This window comes from Kwoniella dendrophila, chromosome 6, assembly GCF_036810415.1.
Source record: "Kwoniella dendrophila CBS 6074 chromosome 6, complete sequence".
Lineage (NCBI taxonomy): Eukaryota > Fungi > Basidiomycota > Tremellomycetes > Tremellales > Cryptococcaceae > Kwoniella > Kwoniella dendrophila.
In genome coordinates this window covers 1,541,562-1,563,056 of record NC_089481.1, presented here as the reverse complement: position 1 = coordinate 1,563,056, position 21,495 = coordinate 1,541,562, and the positions used below count along the sequence as shown (strand labels likewise).

At 36.7% G+C, this 21,495-nt stretch overlaps 9 protein-coding genes across 9 annotated transcripts; 4 read left to right on the top strand and 5 right to left on the bottom strand.

The window, feature by feature from the left end:
• Positions 1 to 218: 218 nt before the first annotated feature.
• L201_005124 (uncharacterized protein) lies at positions 219 to 1,795 on the bottom strand (the record flags this gene model as incomplete). Its single annotated transcript, XM_066220857.1, has 5 exons — positions 219 to 885; positions 1,073 to 1,405; positions 1,498 to 1,620; positions 1,683 to 1,706; positions 1,770 to 1,795. The coding sequence occupies 5 exons, from the start codon at positions 1,793 to 1,795 to the stop codon at positions 219 to 221; spliced, it is 1,173 nt and encodes a 390-aa protein (XP_066076954.1).
• Positions 1,796 to 3,010: 1,215 nt separating this feature from the next.
• On the top strand, positions 3,011 to 4,364 carry L201_005123 (actin; the record flags this gene model as incomplete). The annotated part of the gene is made up of 5 exons (XM_066220856.1): positions 3,011 to 3,060; positions 3,121 to 3,189; positions 3,257 to 4,020; positions 4,096 to 4,182; positions 4,252 to 4,364. 5 exons carry the CDS (start codon positions 3,011 to 3,013, stop codon positions 4,362 to 4,364), a joined length of 1,083 nt encoding a protein of 360 aa, XP_066076953.1.
• Positions 4,365 to 5,222: 858 nt separating this feature from the next.
• Positions 5,223 to 6,394, top strand: L201_005122 (uncharacterized protein; the record flags this gene model as incomplete). The annotated part of the gene is made up of 5 exons (XM_066220855.1): positions 5,223 to 5,294; positions 5,440 to 5,538; positions 5,659 to 5,758; positions 5,948 to 6,010; positions 6,138 to 6,394. 5 exons carry the CDS (start codon positions 5,223 to 5,225, stop codon positions 6,392 to 6,394), a joined length of 591 nt encoding a protein of 196 aa, XP_066076952.1.
• A 761-nt stretch (positions 6,395 to 7,155) lies between these two features.
• On the bottom strand, positions 7,156 to 10,106 carry L201_005121 (uncharacterized protein; the record flags this gene model as incomplete). Its single annotated transcript, XM_066220854.1, has 9 exons — positions 7,156 to 8,382; positions 8,437 to 8,567; positions 8,622 to 8,812; positions 8,905 to 9,138; positions 9,240 to 9,334; positions 9,423 to 9,536; positions 9,599 to 9,691; positions 9,753 to 9,853; positions 9,947 to 10,106. The coding sequence occupies 9 exons, from the start codon at positions 10,104 to 10,106 to the stop codon at positions 7,156 to 7,158; spliced, it is 2,346 nt and encodes a 781-aa protein (XP_066076951.1).
• A 700-nt stretch (positions 10,107 to 10,806) lies between these two features.
• L201_005120 (uncharacterized protein) lies at positions 10,807 to 13,189 on the bottom strand (the record flags this gene model as incomplete). The annotated part of the gene is made up of 8 exons (XM_066220853.1): positions 10,807 to 11,094; positions 11,163 to 11,243; positions 11,329 to 11,606; positions 11,702 to 11,850; positions 11,919 to 11,959; positions 12,017 to 12,118; positions 12,201 to 12,288; positions 12,384 to 13,189. 8 exons carry the CDS (start codon positions 13,187 to 13,189, stop codon positions 10,807 to 10,809), a joined length of 1,833 nt encoding a protein of 610 aa, XP_066076950.1.
• A 610-nt stretch (positions 13,190 to 13,799) lies between these two features.
• On the top strand, positions 13,800 to 14,488 carry L201_005119 (uncharacterized protein; the record flags this gene model as incomplete). Its single annotated transcript, XM_066220852.1, has 2 exons — positions 13,800 to 14,087; positions 14,195 to 14,488. The coding sequence occupies 2 exons, from the start codon at positions 13,800 to 13,802 to the stop codon at positions 14,486 to 14,488; spliced, it is 582 nt and encodes a 193-aa protein (XP_066076949.1).
• Positions 14,489 to 14,867: 379 nt separating this feature from the next.
• Positions 14,868 to 15,920, bottom strand: L201_005118 (uncharacterized protein; the record flags this gene model as incomplete). The annotated part of the gene is made up of 1 exon (XM_066220851.1): positions 14,868 to 15,920. The coding sequence occupies one exon, from the start codon at positions 15,918 to 15,920 to the stop codon at positions 14,868 to 14,870; it is 1,053 nt and encodes a 350-aa protein (XP_066076948.1).
• Positions 15,921 to 16,881: 961 nt separating this feature from the next.
• On the top strand, positions 16,882 to 18,687 carry L201_005117 (uncharacterized protein; the record flags this gene model as incomplete). Its single annotated transcript, XM_066220850.1, has 6 exons — positions 16,882 to 17,331; positions 17,394 to 17,563; positions 17,661 to 17,778; positions 17,854 to 18,154; positions 18,282 to 18,417; positions 18,528 to 18,687. The coding sequence occupies 6 exons, from the start codon at positions 16,882 to 16,884 to the stop codon at positions 18,685 to 18,687; spliced, it is 1,335 nt and encodes a 444-aa protein (XP_066076947.1).
• A 275-nt stretch (positions 18,688 to 18,962) lies between these two features.
• On the bottom strand, positions 18,963 to 20,585 carry L201_005116 (uncharacterized protein; the record flags this gene model as incomplete). The annotated part of the gene is made up of 2 exons (XM_066220849.1): positions 18,963 to 20,454; positions 20,545 to 20,585. The coding sequence occupies 2 exons, from the start codon at positions 20,583 to 20,585 to the stop codon at positions 18,963 to 18,965; spliced, it is 1,533 nt and encodes a 510-aa protein (XP_066076946.1).
• Positions 20,586 to 21,495: the final 910 nt, after the last annotated feature.

Below are 21,495 nucleotides of genomic sequence, written 5' to 3'. Positions count from 1 at the left end.
TCATAATTTCGAATGATTCATCCGTAGTTTGATACAACACCACTTGAAATCGTCTTTCGCGATGAGCATCAGGCGCAAAAAATTACCATTTCCGCATAATGATGGTCATGTAAATGCATATGTACACTATGAATTTAAAGCTACTTCTTCTCTAATATCGTTAAAATTGAAAGCTGCTTCTTCTCTAATATCGTTAAAAAAAACGTAGAAGACTAAATCTATGATTTAGGTTCTTTATTTTCTTCATCTTTAGCTTCTTCCAAGCTCATTGCTATAGCTCTTGCTATAGCAGCTTCATCATCATCCTCATCACCTTCCATATCAACATCATCACCTCTACTTAAAGCCATTGCTCTTCTTAATTCTTCATCTTCATCTTCATCATCTTCGTTATCTTCATCTAATACATTATCAACTAAACCTTCATCATTACTTCCTAATGTTGTACCTGGTATTGTTGTAGAATCACCTGATACCATAGGTATATGAGAATCATTTGAATTTGATAATGGTTGTGTTATTGCTGAAGGTAATAATGTTGCTGATCCAGATGCACTGTTCCCCTCTTGTTGTTGTAAAGGTTCAGATGGTCCAGCTGTTTGTGTGGTAGTAGAAGTTTGTTCGGCTGTTGTGGTTGAGGGAGGATTTGCACGTGCAGCAGCTTCTTGAGCTTCTTGTAATGACATTCTAATTGCCATAGCTAATTCTGGATCCATATTTGGATCAATACCATCTTCACCACTACCACCAAATCCACCTTCAACGCCACCATCACCACCTGAACCTGAACCACCTGGTACAGGTCCTTCACCATCAAATAAGATTGGAGAAGAAAGTATAACGTCTGAAAGGAATCTTGGACCTGGTGGGATTGATAATAGGTGACTAAAGATTGAAATTGGTAAGTTGGTCAGCTAAGATCATTACTGATAACGGGTATTTACACTAAAGCGTCATGCAAACTAAACAAGTATAAATGCAATATGACAAACTTGAGAAAAAGGAAAGGAAAGGAAAGGAGAGTAAAGTAGTATTGTTTTTTTAAAAAAAAGAGGTATATGCGATAACTCACGAATCATCACCACCAACACCTTGAATTAAACCATTTAATTTATCATCATTTTCTCTACCTTCTTCACCAAAAGTTATAATATCAATTGAAACATTATTTTTTCTTAATTTTTTACCTAATTTATTTAAAGATTCTTTTGTTTCATTTTCATCAATTGGTGATCCAATAAAACAAATAATTTTTTGTCTTTGATTTTTATTTTCACGATGTTTTAATGATAATTGTGCAATATTTATTGAAGTTGATAAATTTGATATACCAGATATTTGTACTTTTGATAAAGATGATAATAATTTACCTAAATCATTTGTTGGTGTAACTAATAAACTTGGTCTATAACATGTATTACATAGACGAAATAAAATCATTAGTATAAGTATATTATCACGATCAAAATGGATAGATTGAATTTCATCTTAACTCACGACTTTCCTGCCATTGTCATTAATCCAACTGCACTTTCAGGATTCGAATCTGTTTTAGCTGTAAATACTGTTGATACAGCTTCAGCTTGTGCTTGAAATCGTGTTGGTGGATAATCTCCATTTCTAAATTAGATGATTAAACAATCAGCTACAGAAACTATCTTACCATATGGCTATTAACCTACCTCATATACTCGCTATTATCGAGACTGTCACACGAAGTATCAGTAATTGCCCCACTTTATAGATATAATGTATAAAATTAGGCTTACATGAGCATACATGATTCCAAAGGCATTTTGTGTGATCTAATCTCTAGTCTTTATTTCTTCTTAAGGTGAGAAAGTTGGTCTTGGTATATTGATCAGAAATGGTTATTGAATTATGCATTTGTCTATAGCCCAACATAATTCAACAATTCAACCTAGATGTCATCACCAACTTGTCCAACCTCCATCATCATCCGGTTGAAACGACGCGCGAGTGTAATAATATCTAAAAGACTAAAAAGTGCCACGTCATTAATGCCGATCTCTATATAAGCTATAATTCCGGTTATTCAACTCAGGGATTAAAGCCATGGGCGTCATCTATCAAGTGCTATGCAGTATTCACATAGAGTTGCAGATACACGCTCTCTCGCTCATTGTTCCCCCGCGGTTGTCAGTTGTTAGCTTAGCCTCCATCCTCCAACGCATACACAGCACCACCACCACCTTCATCCTCATTCGTATCTCTTATTATTCATCTTTGTTATCATTCGTATTATTATATCAATAACGATTATTTAACGGTCTCTTCTCTCTTCTCTCTTCTCTCACTTAAATCTTTACCTAACACTCGTAAGTGCTTCTTTCTTTCACGTTGGATCGTTTAGAAATGGGGATGTACGATAGGAAACAGGATCGTAGGTGAATGGGGATAAGGTATCAGCCTCATTGCACCGAATCAACAAGGATCGACAACTTTCTCAAGTAATACAGCAAATCACCAATCAGTCCACCATCACGCGAGTGCCCAATCGTAACGTTGCGATAGTCATCTCCAGAATTGTCCATCCACTTTCACTATCACACATCCCCTTGCGCCGGACCGAGCGATTTTGCTCGTATGGCGGTTTCTTATCTATCTTCGATGACGCGATCAAGGCAATGATTTCATATATCATGCTGTTCAACGCAACAGCTATCTCCCAGTAACAACACTTTTCAGAACCGGCTGATCGTTGGTCTCGATGAAGTGGAATGAAAACAATCGCGCTAGAGAGGTTAGAAGCGGCCTTGTTAGACCCTCTTATCGAAGCCTGTGCTTGTGTTATGTTGAGATTGGTACATATCTCTGGACCTATAGCTTACTTTGTCTTTCTTCTTTTTCATATTGTAGTACATAATCTATCACAATGTAAGTTTTAGCCCTATGGTTCTTCATTCATTCAGCTTCAGCTTCAGCTAACTCATACTCACTCTCCAGGGAGGACGAAGTCGCTGCCTTGGTCATTGACAATGGTTCCGGTATGTGTAAAGCCGGTTTCGCTGGTGATGATGCTCCTCGAGCTGTATTCCCGTGAGTACAAATTCAAGGAATGTACTCAGATCAGACCGAGTACTAACGATAATCCTTCAGATCTATTGTCGGTCGACCTAGACACCAAGGTGTAATGGTTGGTATGGGTCAAAAAGACTCTTACGTTGGGTAAGTCGAGATCAATCCCATAACAACTACTATCCACAATGCTAATATTCGATAATCACACTTACAGTGATGAAGCCCAATCTAAAAGAGGTATTCTTACCCTTAAATACCCAATCGAACACGGTATCGTTACCAACTGGGACGATATGGAAAAAATCTGGCACCACACCTTCTATAACGAACTTCGAGTTGCCCCAGAAGAACACCCAGTTTTACTTACCGAAGCTCCTCTTAACCCTAAACAAAACAGAGAAAAAATGACTCAAATCATGTTCGAAACTTTCAACGCACCTGCATTCTACGTTTCTATCCAAGCTGTCTTGTCACTTTACGCTTCCGGTCGAACAACTGGTATCGTATTAGATTCAGGTGATGGTGTTTCCCACACTGTACCAATTTACGAAGGTTTCTCTTTACCTCACGCTATTCTTAGATTAGATTTAGCTGGTAGAGATTTAACTGATTACTTGGTTAAAATCCTTATGGAAAGAGGTTACCCATTCACCACTTCAGCTGAAAGAGAAATTGTTAGAGATATTAAAGAAAAACTTTGTTACGTTGCTCTTGATTTTGAACAAGAATTACAAACTGCCGCTCAATCTTCTCAACTTGAAAAATCTTATGAACTTCCAGATGGTCAAGTTATTACCATTGGTAACGAAAGATTCAGATGTCCTGAAGCTCTTTTCCAACCTTCATTCCTTGGTCTTGAATCTGCTGGTATCCATGAAACCACTTACAATTCTATCATGAAATGTGATTTGGATATTAGAAAAGATCTTTACGGTAACATTGTTATGTCTGGTGGTACAACTATGTACAACGGTATTGGTGAGTAACTTGACAGCTTGCAATGTAGTCCAAAAAGGGAAATTGATTCGCTAACTTGTTTCGTGACTTGTTAAGCCGACCGAATGCAAAAAGAAATCACTGCTCTTGCTCCATCATCAATGAAAGTCAAGATTGTATCTCCTCCTGAGCGAAAATACTCAGGTAAGTAGTAGTAGACTACCATGTTCGATCGTTTCGTTAGCTGATAAATTTCGCATTACTTCTTTACAGTATGGATTGGTGGTTCTATTCTTGCTTCTCTCTCCACTTTCCAACAAATGTGGATCGCCAAGTCCGAATACGACGAATCAGGTCCATCAATCGTTCACCGAAAATGTTTCTAAGCGGGTTAAGAAGGCTTGGACTGATAAAGGCGTTTGGATTAGGGTGAGTACCTTTCTAACTGAACAAGCTTTGTTCATTGCTAATAGTTTTGTATTGTTTTATAGAATCTCAAAAAGGTTGTATGGTCTGAAAAACTTCTTGAGAGATCTGAAATCAAATCAACCTTTAATCTGTTTTCTTACTAAATAAACCTATCCTTCTTTTCTTATATAAAAACCTATTCCTTTTTAACATTATTTCTTTCTTTAAAAAAACTTTATATGTGAATGAAAAATGAATTTTGATGCCGAATAGAGATAGGATGATTGTTCATTCCTTGTTGCAATATCGGCACGTAAGCATACGATTGACATCGTCACTGATTTGACGAGTGGCTATTAGATTAATCAGAAATGCTTATCACATAGCTTGTCAGGATTCAACCGATTGTCCTTATGGTTTCAATGTTTTTGACAAGATAACATTCCACATCAAATCGTACAGGGGAGCGCTTTGTTTACCCTGAAAGGGGAGGGAGGAGTAGATCAGTGGGGTGCCACATATCTACCTGCCACCTTATTGGTTATCTCGGTTTCCTTTTACCTTCGCTTAATTACATTTAACCTGTAAGCGGTAAAATCCAATAAATTCAGGTAAGGTTATTGTTAAGATAGCAGCAGGTAATCAAGGGATGATCTTGCTTGATCTTGTGGAACATTACCTTAGATTACTCTACTTCAAAATCATATAAAGTGAATCTGAATTATCGATACTTACTGTTTGACAAGCTTTCCAAATTCAGCTATCTTAATTATTCTTATCTATCTTGAATCTGCAACGTCAAGCAAGTAAGAAGAGTAATAATAATAATAATAATAATGGGATTCTCACAATCAGTCGTATTAGGATCATGTTCCTTCATATTGGGTATGGTATTTGTTTGTCAAGTTGTAAGTTGTCTTTATTCCGTTAACACAATACATCTACGTGATCTTCTTAAGACTTTTAGGTCTCATTACAACAAGTCTTGGGCTCATAACGTATTTAGATGATTCTAAGTAATGAACACTGACTAAACTTTTCTATATGATTTAGGTTGACATTCCATTACTTTACATGCCAGTAACTGAACAAGCACTTGAAAATGCTTATTCATTTTATCAAATGTGGTATGAAGCTCCAGGGGCTGTAAAAGTGAGTTTTTGAGTGGAATGGGAGTCAAGTTTGACAAGACCCAAAACAAATACTGTTTTATTTATTTATCTATATATGTATATATATATCCTTACTTGAACTGACATCATGTTTTGATAGGCACTGTTCCACGTAGCTTTAGGTTTACCTTTATTCGCTTTATTATTTAAATTACATAAATGGAATGAAAGTGCAATGTTCTTTGATGGTAGTTCAATTGGTGAGTTGTGTATAATGATTCAAATTTTGACTTTATCAAGGTCAAGGGAATGGATTTGGATAAGGATATAGAAGATATAATCTCTTTTTTTTTTTCGAATGTGATGAAGAGGGGGGATATATGATCCATTTAGATGATTAGATTCCCTTATTTATGTCGATTTACTGACTCGGTCCTTTCTTTAAATAGCTATGCACTTGGCAACTATCATTTTATATTTGACTATTCACATTCAAAGTTTAAGAACATTCCGTAAGTTCTATATATATAGATATATAAGTTGTTCTGAAGAACACAATCTGTAAAGTAAATTATAATATGATATTTTCAATTCGCTAACCAAGAATCTTTTTACATCATTATACATTTCTATATATAGTTCCAGAATCAACAGTAACAACAACTTATTCAATTTTACCACAACCACCAAAAAGAGAAATTCCTCCTACAAATGCAGAAAAGATTGAATCTGTTAGAGTATTATCTGCAGGAAATGCTTTAGTTGGATTATTAACTTTAGGTGTTATCTTTATGCAAATTGGTCAAGAATATGCTAAAAGACAAGAAGAAAAAGAACAAATTGAAATTGATAGAAAAATAGCTATTGAAAGAGAATCTGCTAAGAAGGATCAATAATTTTTGTTTGAGTAAAGGATGACTTTCAACTTCATATAAGGGTGGGTGGGTTTACCGTTGATAGTGGATAATTGGTACGATATTTGATCTGAAATTTATCTCTTGAGTATCAAACATACAGGTGGAAAAATAAAGAACATCACAGGGAGGAGGAGGAGGAGTATACTTGGCTTTTTTGGAGAATATATATACCCATTTGCGATATACCTTATAATAATATCCAATCTACTAGTGCTTTACGAACATGCAATAATTCTATTCAGTTTTACATATGCACAAAATGATACATCTCGTCCTCAATGCTTAATTATTGTTGAACCAATCTGTACCAACTGTCGTCTATAGCAAAATATGAACACAATGAATAAAGAGAAATGCCAGAAATAAAATGAAGTATGTATATACACAAATGAACTATAATGAGTGACTTGTGGTGAGATGAAACTGATAAAAATGCGAAAAATGTTAATAAGAGAAGAAATTGGGAATGTTCATGAACATGATGGATTTCGTATATACATATAAAATGTCGTAATATGCTTGTCGTTATCGTGTAAGTGAAATGGCTATGTTCGTTAAAAGTCGTGAAGAAATATGAATGAAAATGCGATAAAAGTAGAAACAGTGATAAACAGGAAGACTTGGAAGGAGCGGAATCTTCAGATTGTAGATGATATTGTTCACTATTGGATTACCAAAGGGTTCCTGAGAGAATATGAAATGATCAGTTATTTGGTCCATATTGGCAGCAAAGAGGCTAACTAACACTTAGCTTCGGCAGGACTACTACTACCAATCTTAGCTAGTTGACCCCACATCTCAGTGATTCTAGGTGGAGTCAGAATTGATCTCTTCGAACTTGTGGTAAGTCGTTTAGGTGTTGAAGTTTTCATACCTTGATCTTTACCGTTTCTTGATGGAGTTGAAGGTGGTGGATTAGAAACCAAAGTGATTGTTTTAGGATCCAAGTATGTATTTTGATTATGGCCAACGGTCTTTCTTACAGGCAAGAAACTCCTTTTAGGTAGATGTGCTTTAGGTGGAGAGGTCAATCCTGAAAGAGCAGTTATAGCAGCATTTTCGGAATTTGTGGCAGTCACACTTGGTGAAGCTATTGGACTTGAAGGTGTATCAACTGGAGGAGAAGGTGAAGGTGAAACGACTCTTCTTCTAAGTCTAGTAGTCAATCTAGTTTGTTTCATTATGGGTGTAGATGGTGGTCCATGATCACAATCTGGTTCTCCATCAATGTGCATTCTTTCTTGTGTAGTCTCCTCAGTCGCAGGGGAACTTTCTCTGCTGGGTGGAGGAGATGAAAGACCATTTCTAGCCAGTGGCGAACCAGTTGGAGATCGTCTTTTGGGTGGAGGTTGATCTTGTTCAGAAGAGCTGACTGAACTGATTGAAGCTGTAGAAGAACACCTTGATAACGTAGGTGAAGGTACTGCCAAAGTAACCCTTGGTGATGATGATTTGAGAGATTGAATAGCGGATCTTCCGGCGGCTCGTTTGGTGCCACGCATAGATCCAGTAGAATTTGGCAAGAGAACAACAGCGGCTTCTGGAGTACTTTGTGTGATTTGGGCAGAGCTATCCGCGGCTTCAGATCCAGGTGTTGACGCTTGAGTAGATGAAGCAGCATGACTGGACTCGACGATAGCAGGTAACTCTTCTCTTTCTGGTGATGGAGTTCTTTGTTGATTGAGTCTGGGTCGAGCAGGCGTCTTTCGAGGTTGACCAGCCGCATCTCCACCTTTATGGGAGACTTCGATCGTAGGAGTACTGGATCGAGGTGAGTGTTTGTGTTCCGACAACTTAATGGTAGCCTCGTGCATGATAACGTTTTGTGCGTAGGCAATATCTTGTAAGGGGAAGGATGTGGGTGGAAGCAAGGTATTGAGCTCTGTAGGAGGAGTAGCAAGAGGGTTGACTGGTTCTTTGGCGGCTGCTTCTGCTGCTAGCTCTTTGAGGAGTTGATCTCGAGCAGCCTGGATATTATAGTTAGCCAGAAACAGTGTCACCTTCTACAGGAAAAGACTTACCCATCCAGCCCATTTCATCTGATTGATTACCATATAGTGCTGCTGTGGGCCCACTACCATACCAGGTCTTACTATACGCATGAAACCGATGACTTCTTGAGCGGAAAACTGGTATTTGTAAATTAGGTACGCTATGCGGAATATTTAGCTAAATTGTTGGCTCACAATGTGATAGCTAAGCTTACCTCCAATCAAAACCCCTGTCCTACCCAACCCAGCTTTACAGTGTACAGCAACCTTCTGACCTTTTCCTTCTATAACGTCTTCGGCTAATTTAATGAACTGCCTAACGATATCATCTGAAGGATTTGAACCATCATCAAAGTACATCTCCACATGGTCCATTCCAAGATCAATGAAGTGGCGGCGATCATATCTGACAAAACTATAGGTCAGCGAGGAAAGAATAACGCATAGTATACGTGAAAGACTTTTGCTGCGTTACAGTTAAACAGCTCTGGCACTTACAGCTCGTCATTTAACCTGACAACTAACCCAACATTTTCCTTTTGGAAGACTTCCATTACACACTTCATAGCGTTTGAGGTTATTCTACCTTTCTCAACAGTCCTTGTTGTCGTGTTGATGGTACCTCTTGGAGTAGAAACGGTTTTGGTGGACGAACGAACAGCTTTCAACCATCTTTCCTCCATGGGAGAAGCAAAAGGTATAAATGGGCCAAGTATATTGAGATCACCGTGCCTATGAATGAGGTGAGAATTTATAGTTCAAAAGATCAGCTGTTGCTTAATGAAAAGCCTAAAAAGCCTAAATAAACAGCTGTATCAGCATTAACGACTCACTCTACTTGTTCATGCTTCTGGTAAAACTCTTGATCAAAATTAGCCAGGTCCAACAAACCATTATGCATCGCTTTATCTACACCGTATAGGATATCCTGTTGAATTATTCGAGAATAAGTTATCACGTTCGTTCAATCAATCAGTACTGCCTTGCTAGGCCAAAGGAAGGTGAATATAATTTACCTGAATTGATAAACCATAATCCATAGGACCATTACCAGCATCTCTGAAAGGCATAATTTCTAATGGCGCTATTGGCCCAAAGGCGTTCCAAGGTGGTTGCCTACCTACTATCAGCTGTTATGGTTTTGACCGTCAGCTGCATGCACTCGTGATAGTAGGGTGAATGGTCAGCTTACAAAGTAAAGAGCGACCGCCAATGTCATACATGACTTTTTCTCAGCTTCTGTGGTTGTATACAAGCATAATGGTTTCTTCCTTGCTTCGGTTCTCTAAAGGAATATATCTATGTAAGCTAGCTTCATTGCTACATAAGGTCCCATGCTAGCTTACCTCCAATCTATCATGTATCCTTATACAAGCTTGAAAAGTAAAAGCTAAGTTGAGTGGTCCGTGATCCATTGCGAAAGGAGTATAATGCATTTCTTCGTCCACTATTTTTTATACATCAGCTATTTTCGACTACTTTGATATTAGAAAAACTAGCAGCTTGGTAGCTGATTGAAGAGGATCAGTTTCCCACTTACGCGAAAATAACAAAACACTTCTTCCTGTTTCAGGATGACCATAAGGTATTCTACCATGAGCCAAAACTTGTTTTTCAGTTAAAGAGGTGAATATAAATCTGTCATTGAATACGGCTACTGGATTTGGGAATTCCCTGGTACTTGATTGGGTAGGTGACATGTTAAATGATCTGAGGCGATGCTGTGACGATAATGATGATAGGTATATGAAGGTTGATCAGACAACTTGTGTTTCTTTCTCAAGTTGGATGATGATGTTTTGCATTTAGTCGTCGAGTATGAAGAAGAATATGGAGAACGATAAATATCTTTATCCTCGGATATAAGAGGGATGAAGAGATGATGTTTAGGTAACCTTGATTGAGAGCATATGGGAAGAAGAAAAAGAATAATGAGGTAGACTTTAGGGAGAAGGGAAAGAGAAAGAAGGAAAGAGTGATTGGTTAGTGAATGAACGAACGAGAATGTGATTGACGTTTTCCTTGCCTCTATATATGTACAAAGTGGTGTGGTGAGCGTGTATCATGTATAAATATAAAAGCGATCAATGCTCAATGATATCAATTAGATTGCGTGGTAAAGCCGCCAAGGAGGTCATACTATCATAATACTGTGAGATAAGGCACAGCTACCAAAAGATACAGCGTACGTAATACAGAAACATTAGACTGGAATCAATGAAATCAGTCGCGTGATAAGAGGGTATCAAACTTTGTCTTGTAATAAATCGATGTATTCATGATTTCATGATCTAAATATACTTCGATTAAATCGATACACAAAGCTCGAAGATGTTCTATACAACAATCTACGACTTACAAGATGCAAAATAGCAAGACACAAAATACTTCAAATATGAATTACTTTCGACCAAACCTATACAAATCACCTCTTACAACAACATCCAAACCTAATTCATCATTAACATCTAGATGACTAACTCTATGACTGAATACTCTATTTAATGGATTATCCACTTCTACTTCTTCTTCATTCTTGTTTGTATCCCAACCTGTTGTCAAAGAAGAAGTTGATTCAACAGATGTTGGCGGTAAAAGTGGATCACCAGTTATGATTGACCATGCTTTTATCCTTCGATCTGATGATGATGCAAACAATGTTTTATCATTCGGAGAAGTCGTCAAAGCCTAACGATCATCATATAAAAACATTGTCAGCTAGGTTCGATATAATTCACGGAGTAGAGATTACTCACAACACTGGTATGGAATGTATTGAAATGTCCTTCAAAAGCTCTTAATGGCTTATCCCCATACCTTACATCAAATAGTAACATCTATTATAATAGTATAGTCAGTACGTTTATGCAGTCATTGAGTAGGGATTTATCGATTGATCGTGATTAAATAGTTTTAACCCACCTCATGACTCATTCCACTAACAACCAATCCCCAAGGTACAGCAGAATCACTTAATCTTTTAACTCCAACTACTGCTTTTCCTTTTATCGTGCTTGCCACAATATTTTGTGTTCTGCTTGAAGTTCTCAGATCTTCCAAGGATACATGACCTGATCTTTGACCTACATAAACTAAATCACGAGATGTTTGATGTATTGCCAATGCATCTGAGTGTAGACGTCTAGGTATAGATCGAAGGGACGTGGTGTAATTCAATGTGGTCAAGGCTTTTGTTCCGCCTACAACGCAGATAAATCAGCTCGATCAACTTGTATTACTCAATGCACGGAGAGATGATAGCAACGTATGCATTGATACGAATATTTCAACTCACCTATGGTGCAGACGTCATCGAAACTGCTAACGCTATACATTTCTGCTCTTTGTAGATTCAACTCGGAATGAGTCATGAATGCATGATCTAACATTTCTGGGTCTCGCTTGAAAAGATGCAAATGGGGTTCGGATCCACCAGCGATAGCTCTACGAAACGTAGTCAGCTCGTTTCGCTTGTTTTGCCAGAAAGCTGATTTGAGAAGACAAACACTTACATCATTGTCAGACGAGGTATATCGCAATGCATCCCGACGAGCTAGATGTTGAATGAGTCAGTCTTATGACCCAAACTTTTCAAAAGGGAACTACTGACATTTTGTGCACAAACGGAGAAAATGGCAGTATTACCACTCCTTTGATGCATGATTAATTTACCATGATCTGTTGTAGCGTAATATGCTTCGTCACCAAAGGCCTACACATCGTAAAATTAGTATATGAGTCATTACTTTGGTACAGACGTGGTCTAGAAAGAAGCACAAGATGTTCTGACATACCCTATACGACGTAATGATTTCACCGTGACATCCACACGCATGATGTTCGACATCCCATTCTAAATCACTAAGAAACTGATCTTGTTTACTATAAGATTCGTAGTATCTTATATATAAGCTCTTTGTATTGATTCATAACAAGATAATGGTTTAATGGAAACAGGATGACTTCGTTTGACATACCTTAAATTCCTATCATTTGGTTGTTGGAAAATCCCATTCCCATTATACTTTATACCAAACCTACTCTTCTTACTTAATTTACCTATTCTTTTATGATTTTCTCTTTGGTCTTGTTGATCTTCTTTAGTAGTAGAAGATGAATTACTTCTTATTCTTTTCATTTGATTTTGACTTGAAAAACAATCAGGTTGAGGTACACTTAATTCTTCGATATTTCTCATTCTCGTTCTCGTTCTCATTCTACCTTGATTTGGATGAAATTGATTATCATTTTCAATATTATCATTATTATTACTATTATCATTATTATCATTATTAGTTCTTGATCTTCTATTCTGTATATTTGACTCAAACTGTGATTGTGTTGTAAATCTTGGATTAAAATTATATTCGCCTTGCTGGGAGTTAGGAATTATAGATCTTCGTATTCTATCAGCTTGTAAATTTCTTTGATGTTGTAAATCCGATTGATATTGTGCGTGAACACGTAAATACCTTTCTTCTATAGATGTATCTCTACGTCTCATTCCTTCTACATAAGCTCTCCTAGCATCATTGATATATGATATATTTCCATGTGAACCATTCTGATATCTGGATGAAGTGGAATTAGCTGAAGAAGAAGAAGAAGAAGTTTGATTCAATTGTCTATCAGAATAATTTGAGGGTCCAGGTGCCGATACAGGTCTAGCTCTGGTATCTTCTTCAGTTTGATTGTCCGTTATCGGTCCTTTAGGTATAGGAAAATATCTATTTCTAACAGGATCAAATTTCATTCCTGGTAAATCACCTAGTGGGCCTGACATGGTGTTGCATGTATATTCAGGAAGTCAAGATCACTCAAGTTTTTATTCAAGGTTTGTGACAATCTGTTCTTGTTCTCAATTGTTGGAGACCGAAGATTCGCTTATCGAGTGAGGAATGGTGGAAGCCACTTCAAATGACGGCGCAAATTGACTTTATTCGAAAGAAATCCAAAAGAGCAAGGTGTTTGGGTTGAGAAAAGCTGTTTTCTTCGTTGAATAGTACTTCAAATATTGATCAAAACAATAATACCTACTTTTTGGCGATATGTATTTATCCCAAAAAGTACTCGCTCAAACCCATCCTCGTTGATGGTCTGAAAAAGGTACAGTACAACAATATTCAATCACTTTACTTTATCAGATTGGGTGGCAAATTAGCACGAACCGACGGAAGATGCGTAAAACACGTGGGTTGTATTACGTATAATTTCCAATACTTATTATTCACCACTCTAAGGCTACTGGGATATTTATTTGGTTTCTACACCATGAAATATTCACATATATATACAGTATTTTTAGTCGTTGATCTATAATTCTCTGTTACTCGAAACACAAACAGTATCAAATAATTAAGATCTCAAAATATAGTAACTAGGCTAAAACAACAATGTCACAACCTAGTCAAGCAGAAATATTCGCAGCTTTACAAGCACAATCTTCAGGATCTTTCAAGAGAAATCAACCTAAAACATTCACTTATGATTCGTTCCTACAACAACAACAGGAAGAAGATTCATCTATAAAACCGATTGATCAACTTGTGAATAAATCAGAATCATTAAAAGGAGATCAAAGACTGAATAATCGAAGGATATATTGTCCTCGAGACGGTTGTGGTAGTTTAATTTTGATGGATGGTGTAGGTGACTTGATACAGATTGAAGAAGGTTCAATAGTGAGTCAATCTTGAAACGTATTGACTGAATTGACTGAATCCAATTAAGTATATAAATATGGAATAGATATTGATACTGATCAAAAATTATTTTGTGATCGATTTAGTTACCTGATGATCCTGCATCCCCATTTTCCCAATCATCGAAACCATATTCATATTGGTATATATCATCAGGACCATTCGCATTTGAAAATATTGGATTTTCACGACCTGATAAAACAAATTTAAATCCATTACCTACCTACACACCAAATGATATAAATGATAAAACTCAAGGTAAAGTGAAATACTTGATTTGTGCAGAATGTGATTTAGGTCCTTTAGGTTGGAGTTTTGACGGTGGTAAAGCCGCTTGGTTAGATTGTAAGAGGGTGAGGTATGGTGAAGAGAAGAAGTAATATTGAACCACTTCATCGCGTATAATGGGTCAAGAAGAATAGATATAATCGATTCGGGCAGATTGAATAGGTCGAGAAGATACATTGGAGAATTTGTGTGTAAATGTGAATATAGTTAGTAGTCGTTGGTAATCGCTTTAGAGGAAATATGAGGAGACGAAAATTACGAAGTTGTATATATACATATAAAGGAAATTGCATGATGTACTAAATGAAGGATGAGAGAATTATGCTACTTGTATAAGCTACAGATATTGATATTGACAACCGCCATCCACCTGAAGAAACTCTTTTTACTCTACCTTTTGAATCATAGCTAAGATATTTATCGATTTAAGGCTTGACCCTTGTTTCCATCTTTCCCTTTCAAAATGATCCTTTACATCTCTTTCAATTCTTCAATCTTTTCACTTGCTTCACTTTTACCTAACGAATCAACATTACCAACTTCAGAAACACCTTTTTGTTTTTCCAAAACTTTTATAAAACCTTTTTGTTTATCTGTAGCAGGATCATCACCTGTTGCCCAATTTTCAGGATGATCTAAATGACTTGGTGATCCAGGTATAGTATCTTCAGTTTCAGTTGGTTTTGGATATGTAGCTCCAGAATCTGTTTGAATAGGTGGATGATCTTCATTGTATCCTCCTTTATATCCTGCGCCATTTGAACTTGTACTGGTTTTACTGGTAGTATTGGTTTTGGATGATTTGATTTCGGTTGGAGTAGATGATGAATCAAGTTTTGCTTTTTTGCTTGCTCGATCTTCCCCTTCTTTATCTTCTTCCGCTTTACTTGTATCCTTTGAAGCATCTTGATTATCTTTGTCGAAAGCACCATCTAAGGTAGTTTGTTTAGATTCTTTCGTGTCTTTACCCTCTAATTCAATATCTCCATCTTCATCTTGATCTTGGTTATCTTTCTTTGAGGTTTTGGTGGTTTCTTTCGATGATGGATCTTGCTCTTTCCTGTCTCCACCGTCACTTGTTTCTTTACTTGAAGGGGGTTCTTTCCTTTTATCACCTGTTTTCTCTTCCTTTTCTTCTTTTTCCTCGACTACCGGTTTAGTAGTTGTATTTTTAGATAATTGATTTGTTGATGGTTCTTTGATTTCAGTTTCGGTTTGATCTTGATCTAGAGTCTGTTTCTCAATATTTACATCATCATTATCATTGTTACTATCATTTGAATGATTATGTGATTCATCAATCTTTTCACCTTTTTTCAAAGAATCAATAATTTCACTAGCTTCAGATTTACCTAAATTATTTTCATCAATTCCTTCTTCAGGTATTAAACCAGGATTTTGTTTTTCTAATACTGCAATAAACCCTTTTTGTTTTTCAGTAGCTGGATCGGCACCTGTAGCCCATTTTTCTGGATGATCCAAGTGGTTTGCTGGTAAAGGAGGTAATGAATTTGGATCGGACATTGTGATATTTCGGTTTTACCGATAAGTTTTGTAGGCTATAAGATAATAATATGATAAGTAAGCTTGATCACAACGTACAGCAGATTGAATCTCTCTGAACAGATAAGCTTACATATGACTATATTGTTTGGTTGATTATGGAAAGAAAAGATAGAGAAAAAGGAAGAACAGGATAAAATCCATTCAATACGCGTAATTATATATCTCAGTACATATACAGTCAACTCAGACTCGTAATGTTCATCGAACCCGACGAAGATCATACGCGTTAATCGGTAGAATAAAATAGATCTGCATACGTCATTTGATTCCGTTGGGTTAGTCAACTTCTGGTTTTTTCAGATGGTCTAGTCAACTTTTCCTGATAAAATCGCGTGAGCTTGATATTGCTGTTAATAAAGAGGTTAGGGATAGACTTGACCTCTATCAAGAAGAAGATGACCGATAAAAGCTTATGGTGTCACTATGACTGTCAGTGTCGGCAGATTGAGTCAATCTCCTGCAAGTAAGGTAATTAGCTGGTGTCAAATTTCTACAATCTCTAATATGCGGAGTGTCTTGTTAAGATATAATATAATGGTAATGTGTACAGTGCACTCTCACAGCTGATTGAATCATAGCAAGCTTACTAGTATACAAACAAATGCTGTGAAGCTTGTGGATGAATGAATACACCAGAGTTGTAGGAACTGTTTGGTGCCACAAAATCCAGTACATATGCAAGCGGTGCCACATGTCATTACCCTTACCTGCAATTCACGCGTTTCAGATTACAGCTATAGTTAATAAGTTACATGAACCCTCCACAATAAGATACGAGTGGGAGATTGAAAGATTGAAAGACTTTGGTGTGCATTATCACATATCCTATTTTCAAGAACATATATCAATATATACATACATATATATACCAATCAGCAGAATAACAAGAAGGAGAAAACAGAAGATCGATTTTTTCAAAATGGATTCTGATCCTTGGGCAGATACACCATCAACACCAAAAATACCTTTATCTTCTTCAACTCCAACTTCACCTTCATCAAGTCCTTCAAAACCTCTAAAAGTTGAAACAACTTCTCCTGTACTTGGAGAATCGTCAAATTCAACCTTGGCTCCTAAACCTTCGTCACCTACAGAAGCAACAGTGGGTAGTATACCGCCCCCTACAAATGAAGAATTTGTAGGAGAAGATGATGGATTTGATGATTTTGACGATTTTGATGAACCTGCTATACCAATTGCTGGACCAAGTGGAAGCCAAACAATAAATGATGGTGGTAATGATGATGACAATGGATTTGGTGATTTTGGTGATTTCGAAGAAGGTGATTTTGATGATCAACCTATAGAAAATGATATAAACCAATCTGTCATAACGGAAGAACCAGCCTCAGAACAAAAAGAACGTTGGGTAAGTCATTTCTCACGCATTGATCAAGTTTACTGATTATTCTCATTCATTGTATGATCTAGCATGCATTGAACTTGAGACCTTTTCCACCTAAAGGCGAATTATTAGATCAATTATCTACGTTGTTGATGCCTTTACATGAATCAAGTAACTTGAATTCAAATGATTATTTAACGAAAGAACAACCTCGTATAGGTAATGGATTATCACAAATTTTAGTTTCCGAGTCTAGGTAAGGTATCTTTTTCATTGTCTCCTCCTTTATTTGGTCAATGTCATTATTTTACCAGATTAGCTGATGTGAACTGGTTTTTCTTTTATAAATATAGTCGAGATACTTATGCTCAACTAACAACTGCACCAATATTGAAACCTTTAGACTGGACAAGATCAAGAGTACGAAGAGATCATCTGATTTCTATGGGTGTACCAGTCAACCTAGATGAGGTATGTTGTTGATTCCCTCAAGATGCTAGCATTCATACGTTTGTCTGCTAAGACTGATTATGAACTCTTCACCAGGTTGATTCACATAGGTTATCAGCACTACCACCATTACGAATAACGACTAATTTAAGTAATGAAAGACAAATACCACGTAGAGCAGAATCTTTAGATGTCAATAATAGTCGGTACAGTTCATCACAAAAAGGAAAATCAAGAGAAATTTCACCTAATAATCATCAAGGTATATCAAATACTGCACCTAATAGCTCTGGAGGATATACGAATGGTGGAACCAAAGGTATCGGTAAATATGGATTAGGAAATAAACCGGAATTTGACATGGTTAAAGCTGAAGAATATTGTGGATTAGAAGAAGGTGAGTAGTTAAAATTACTCTCATGTGATCTGTATGGGTTGAAGGAAGTCGGAGAGAAAAGGGCGAACAAAGAAGTATCCCACAAATTCTGAAGAGCTAATTCAAATGAACAATCCATTATATATAGATCAATTATCGTTATTACCTTTAGCGGCATTACAGAAATTACAAAGTGAATTAGCTCGAACATCCGCATTAGCTTCATCGAGATTAGCATGGGAATTACAATTTAAAGATGCTCAAACACAAGATTCAACTACATAGTGAGTTTTGTGTTTTTCACAAAAATCGTATAGGATCTCTTTTCAACTCGCCGTGCAAACGTATAATCAATGGTTGATTGACTGACCTCTCTTTTCTCGGTGCGTTATAGTAACGGAATGATATCTGAATTAATATCAAATGCGGCAAAAGTAAAATCTGCTCAAGTCACATCAGGTGGTGTGTTTAGGAAATCTTCAATTAAAAGACCTCAAAGTGTTCATTCAGGTATCCAAACTCCAAGAAGAACAGGTAGTCCTGGGATGTGGTAGATCCATCTCTTCGTTGTAAACAAAATCATGCTACATGCAAAAGCCCACATATGTGTGTATGCTAATGTATAGCTCATGCATTGCCATAATTATGGACAAATCCTACTTATGCTGAAAAATAGAAAACTTGTCGAGACAAGTGAAAGTCATCTTATGCAACTGATGCATCTGTTTTCATTTCTTTCTCCTACATACAGTACGAGTACTGTAGTACTCCCTTTTACACTCTTTATCGGTCAGATACAAATTCACCATTGAAGTGATTAACCTCTAGTCTACCATTTTTGTTTAGGGACACTATCTCGTCTGAGTCTATCACCAATTTTAGATAATCCATCTACTTTGGCGGCATAATCAAAAGCAGGTGAATTAGCTCTTAATTGTGATTTATTGCGGATATTGTTATTCTCATTTAAACTGAATGAACCTCGTCTTGAATTAGGTAAACTACCACCTAAATTAGCTTTATGTCGTTGATTGTTGTTGTTGTTATTGTTGTCATTCATTGATAATGGACTGATTGATCTTGTAATTGAGTTTGAATAATTACCACCAGCAGCAGCAGCAGCAGCAGTAGCAGAAGATCGTGAATTTGGATTAGGATTTGAATCTCTTCTCAATCTTCTTTTATCATTTCCACTTAATGAATTTTCACCTAACCAATCTTCACCTAAAGGTGCGATATCAGGTAATGACATTGGTTGTGGTAATGTAGCAGATTCACGTTTAATGAAAATCGGTGGCAATCCACTTGGTTTTGATGGTAAGGAAGATAACAAAGAAGGTTTGGGGAGAGGTAATGATCCTCCATCGTCTTCAGTTTGTTGAGTTTCATCACCACCACCACCACCACCAAGAGATATAGGTTTTTTAAGCTTATCATGATGAATAGGTTTTGGTTGTACTATGTTACTAGCGGAGGTGGAATTGGGTAAAGGAAAGGGTGGTGCAAATGGATTCAATTCGTTTTTATCTTTCCCACCACTAAACGAAGCAGAAGAAGCAGAAGAAGATCTTCTTGATAGAATTGATGTTAAAGATGAAATACTATTTGATTTTGAATTTCTACCGCCACAATGATTATCGTGATCAACTAAATCTTCTCTTGGACCCATTCTCATACCTAATTGTGAGAATGGAATTGAGTGTGGTTTTAATGAAGATGATCGTAATTTTTTTTGGTCATTGATTTCTTTATCATCAAATCCTTTCAAGGAATTGGGCAGTTCACTGCTTATAGTCTCAGATTGACTTTCGTTTTGATTTTGGAAAGGATCATTAAAATTAACTAAAACAGGTACAGGTGCAGGTAACCCATTACCTTCTTTAGGGAGAGATTGATAATCAAACAAAGTTTCCGAGTCTTGAGTTGAGGAATCATAACTCAATTTTTTTCTTGTTGATTTATCACATGGATGTCTGTAATCTCCATCCAGTGGGTTTTTGGGTATAGGTAGATCTTTTGATATAGGTTGATTATCAAATAAGAATAAAGAACTTTTATCTTCTGATATACCCCAATTTGAATCTGTTAAACTCAAAGAACATCTTAGTATGGGTGTAAAAGAACTTAATCTTCTTGATATTCTTGAAGTAGATTCACTCTTTAAATTCTCCTTCTCATCCATCTGGAAATTAGCCAAAGATAGTAAATCTGATCGTTTATAAGTGAATGCAGAACCCCTTCTTGAAGGACTATTCATAGATATTGTAACCAAAGATGGCGGTGGTGTGATTGATGTATCGATAATGATTGAATCATCATTACTGAATCATTTTATACATACTCGAGTTAGTTAATTTACTGTAGCAAAATTTGGTAATCAGATCATGCATTGTGAATTTGAAAACACTCACTCATTGTTATCAATTGGCGAGATAGGTTTGGGTGAAGTCATCATATTCTTACAAATGGTTAGTTGTTCTAAAGTCACGGGAAAAAACAAAGCCAAAATTGTCCAGCAAGTATCAGATCTGCACAGAATCAAGTCAGTTGATGTAAATATTCGGAAAGATGGAGAGACGATGAATATAGTATATATATATGGGCAATGCCACCGCCCTTCGCTGTTACCGCTTTCGGCCAGTCAGTCTGTAAAACACCCTCCATTCATCCCGCTTGCGAGGGTCATTATTTATAGAGCATGTAAGGAAGGTCAAATAACGGATTTGGTAAAGGTTCGATCATCCTTCCTTTATTCCTTTATTTTCGTACCAAGGTAAAAAGGGCTGTAAGGGGTAATTGATATATCAAAGGATGTTTAGTCATAGAATATATTTCTCGAAGTATGTGCATATGATGTTACCGCATGGTGCAATTAGCGGGTAGTATACAATTAGCTTCATAACAGTAAATCCTGGAGAAACCTTTGATTCTATTCGTTAGGTTTATGTTTAAAGATTAATCCTCGTTTCGGATATTTGATATGATCCAATCTGTATTCGATCGATATATCCAAGCGGGAATCGCAGGCCCAAGCGCAAGATTGTTTATATGATTGCATTCTACATTCGCTATACCACTTTCATCTTACCATGCTACTCTAACATTATCACCCAACGCCCCATCTTCTTATCATTATCAGGTCGATTCGTGAATGTCTAATATTACAATATTATCTTGTTATGCGAGTTGTTTTATAACGGAAAAAAGGACAGAAATAAAGGATGCTAATAAGAGACAGATTTGTTGGTGCATTAGGGGACTTGAGATTTGAAATCACGAAGGATGGCTAAGTCGAGCGAGTCAGACCGCAATTTCACCGTGATTGCCGCTTAGAAGGGTCCTGGTAGTGTATCCCTTGGAAA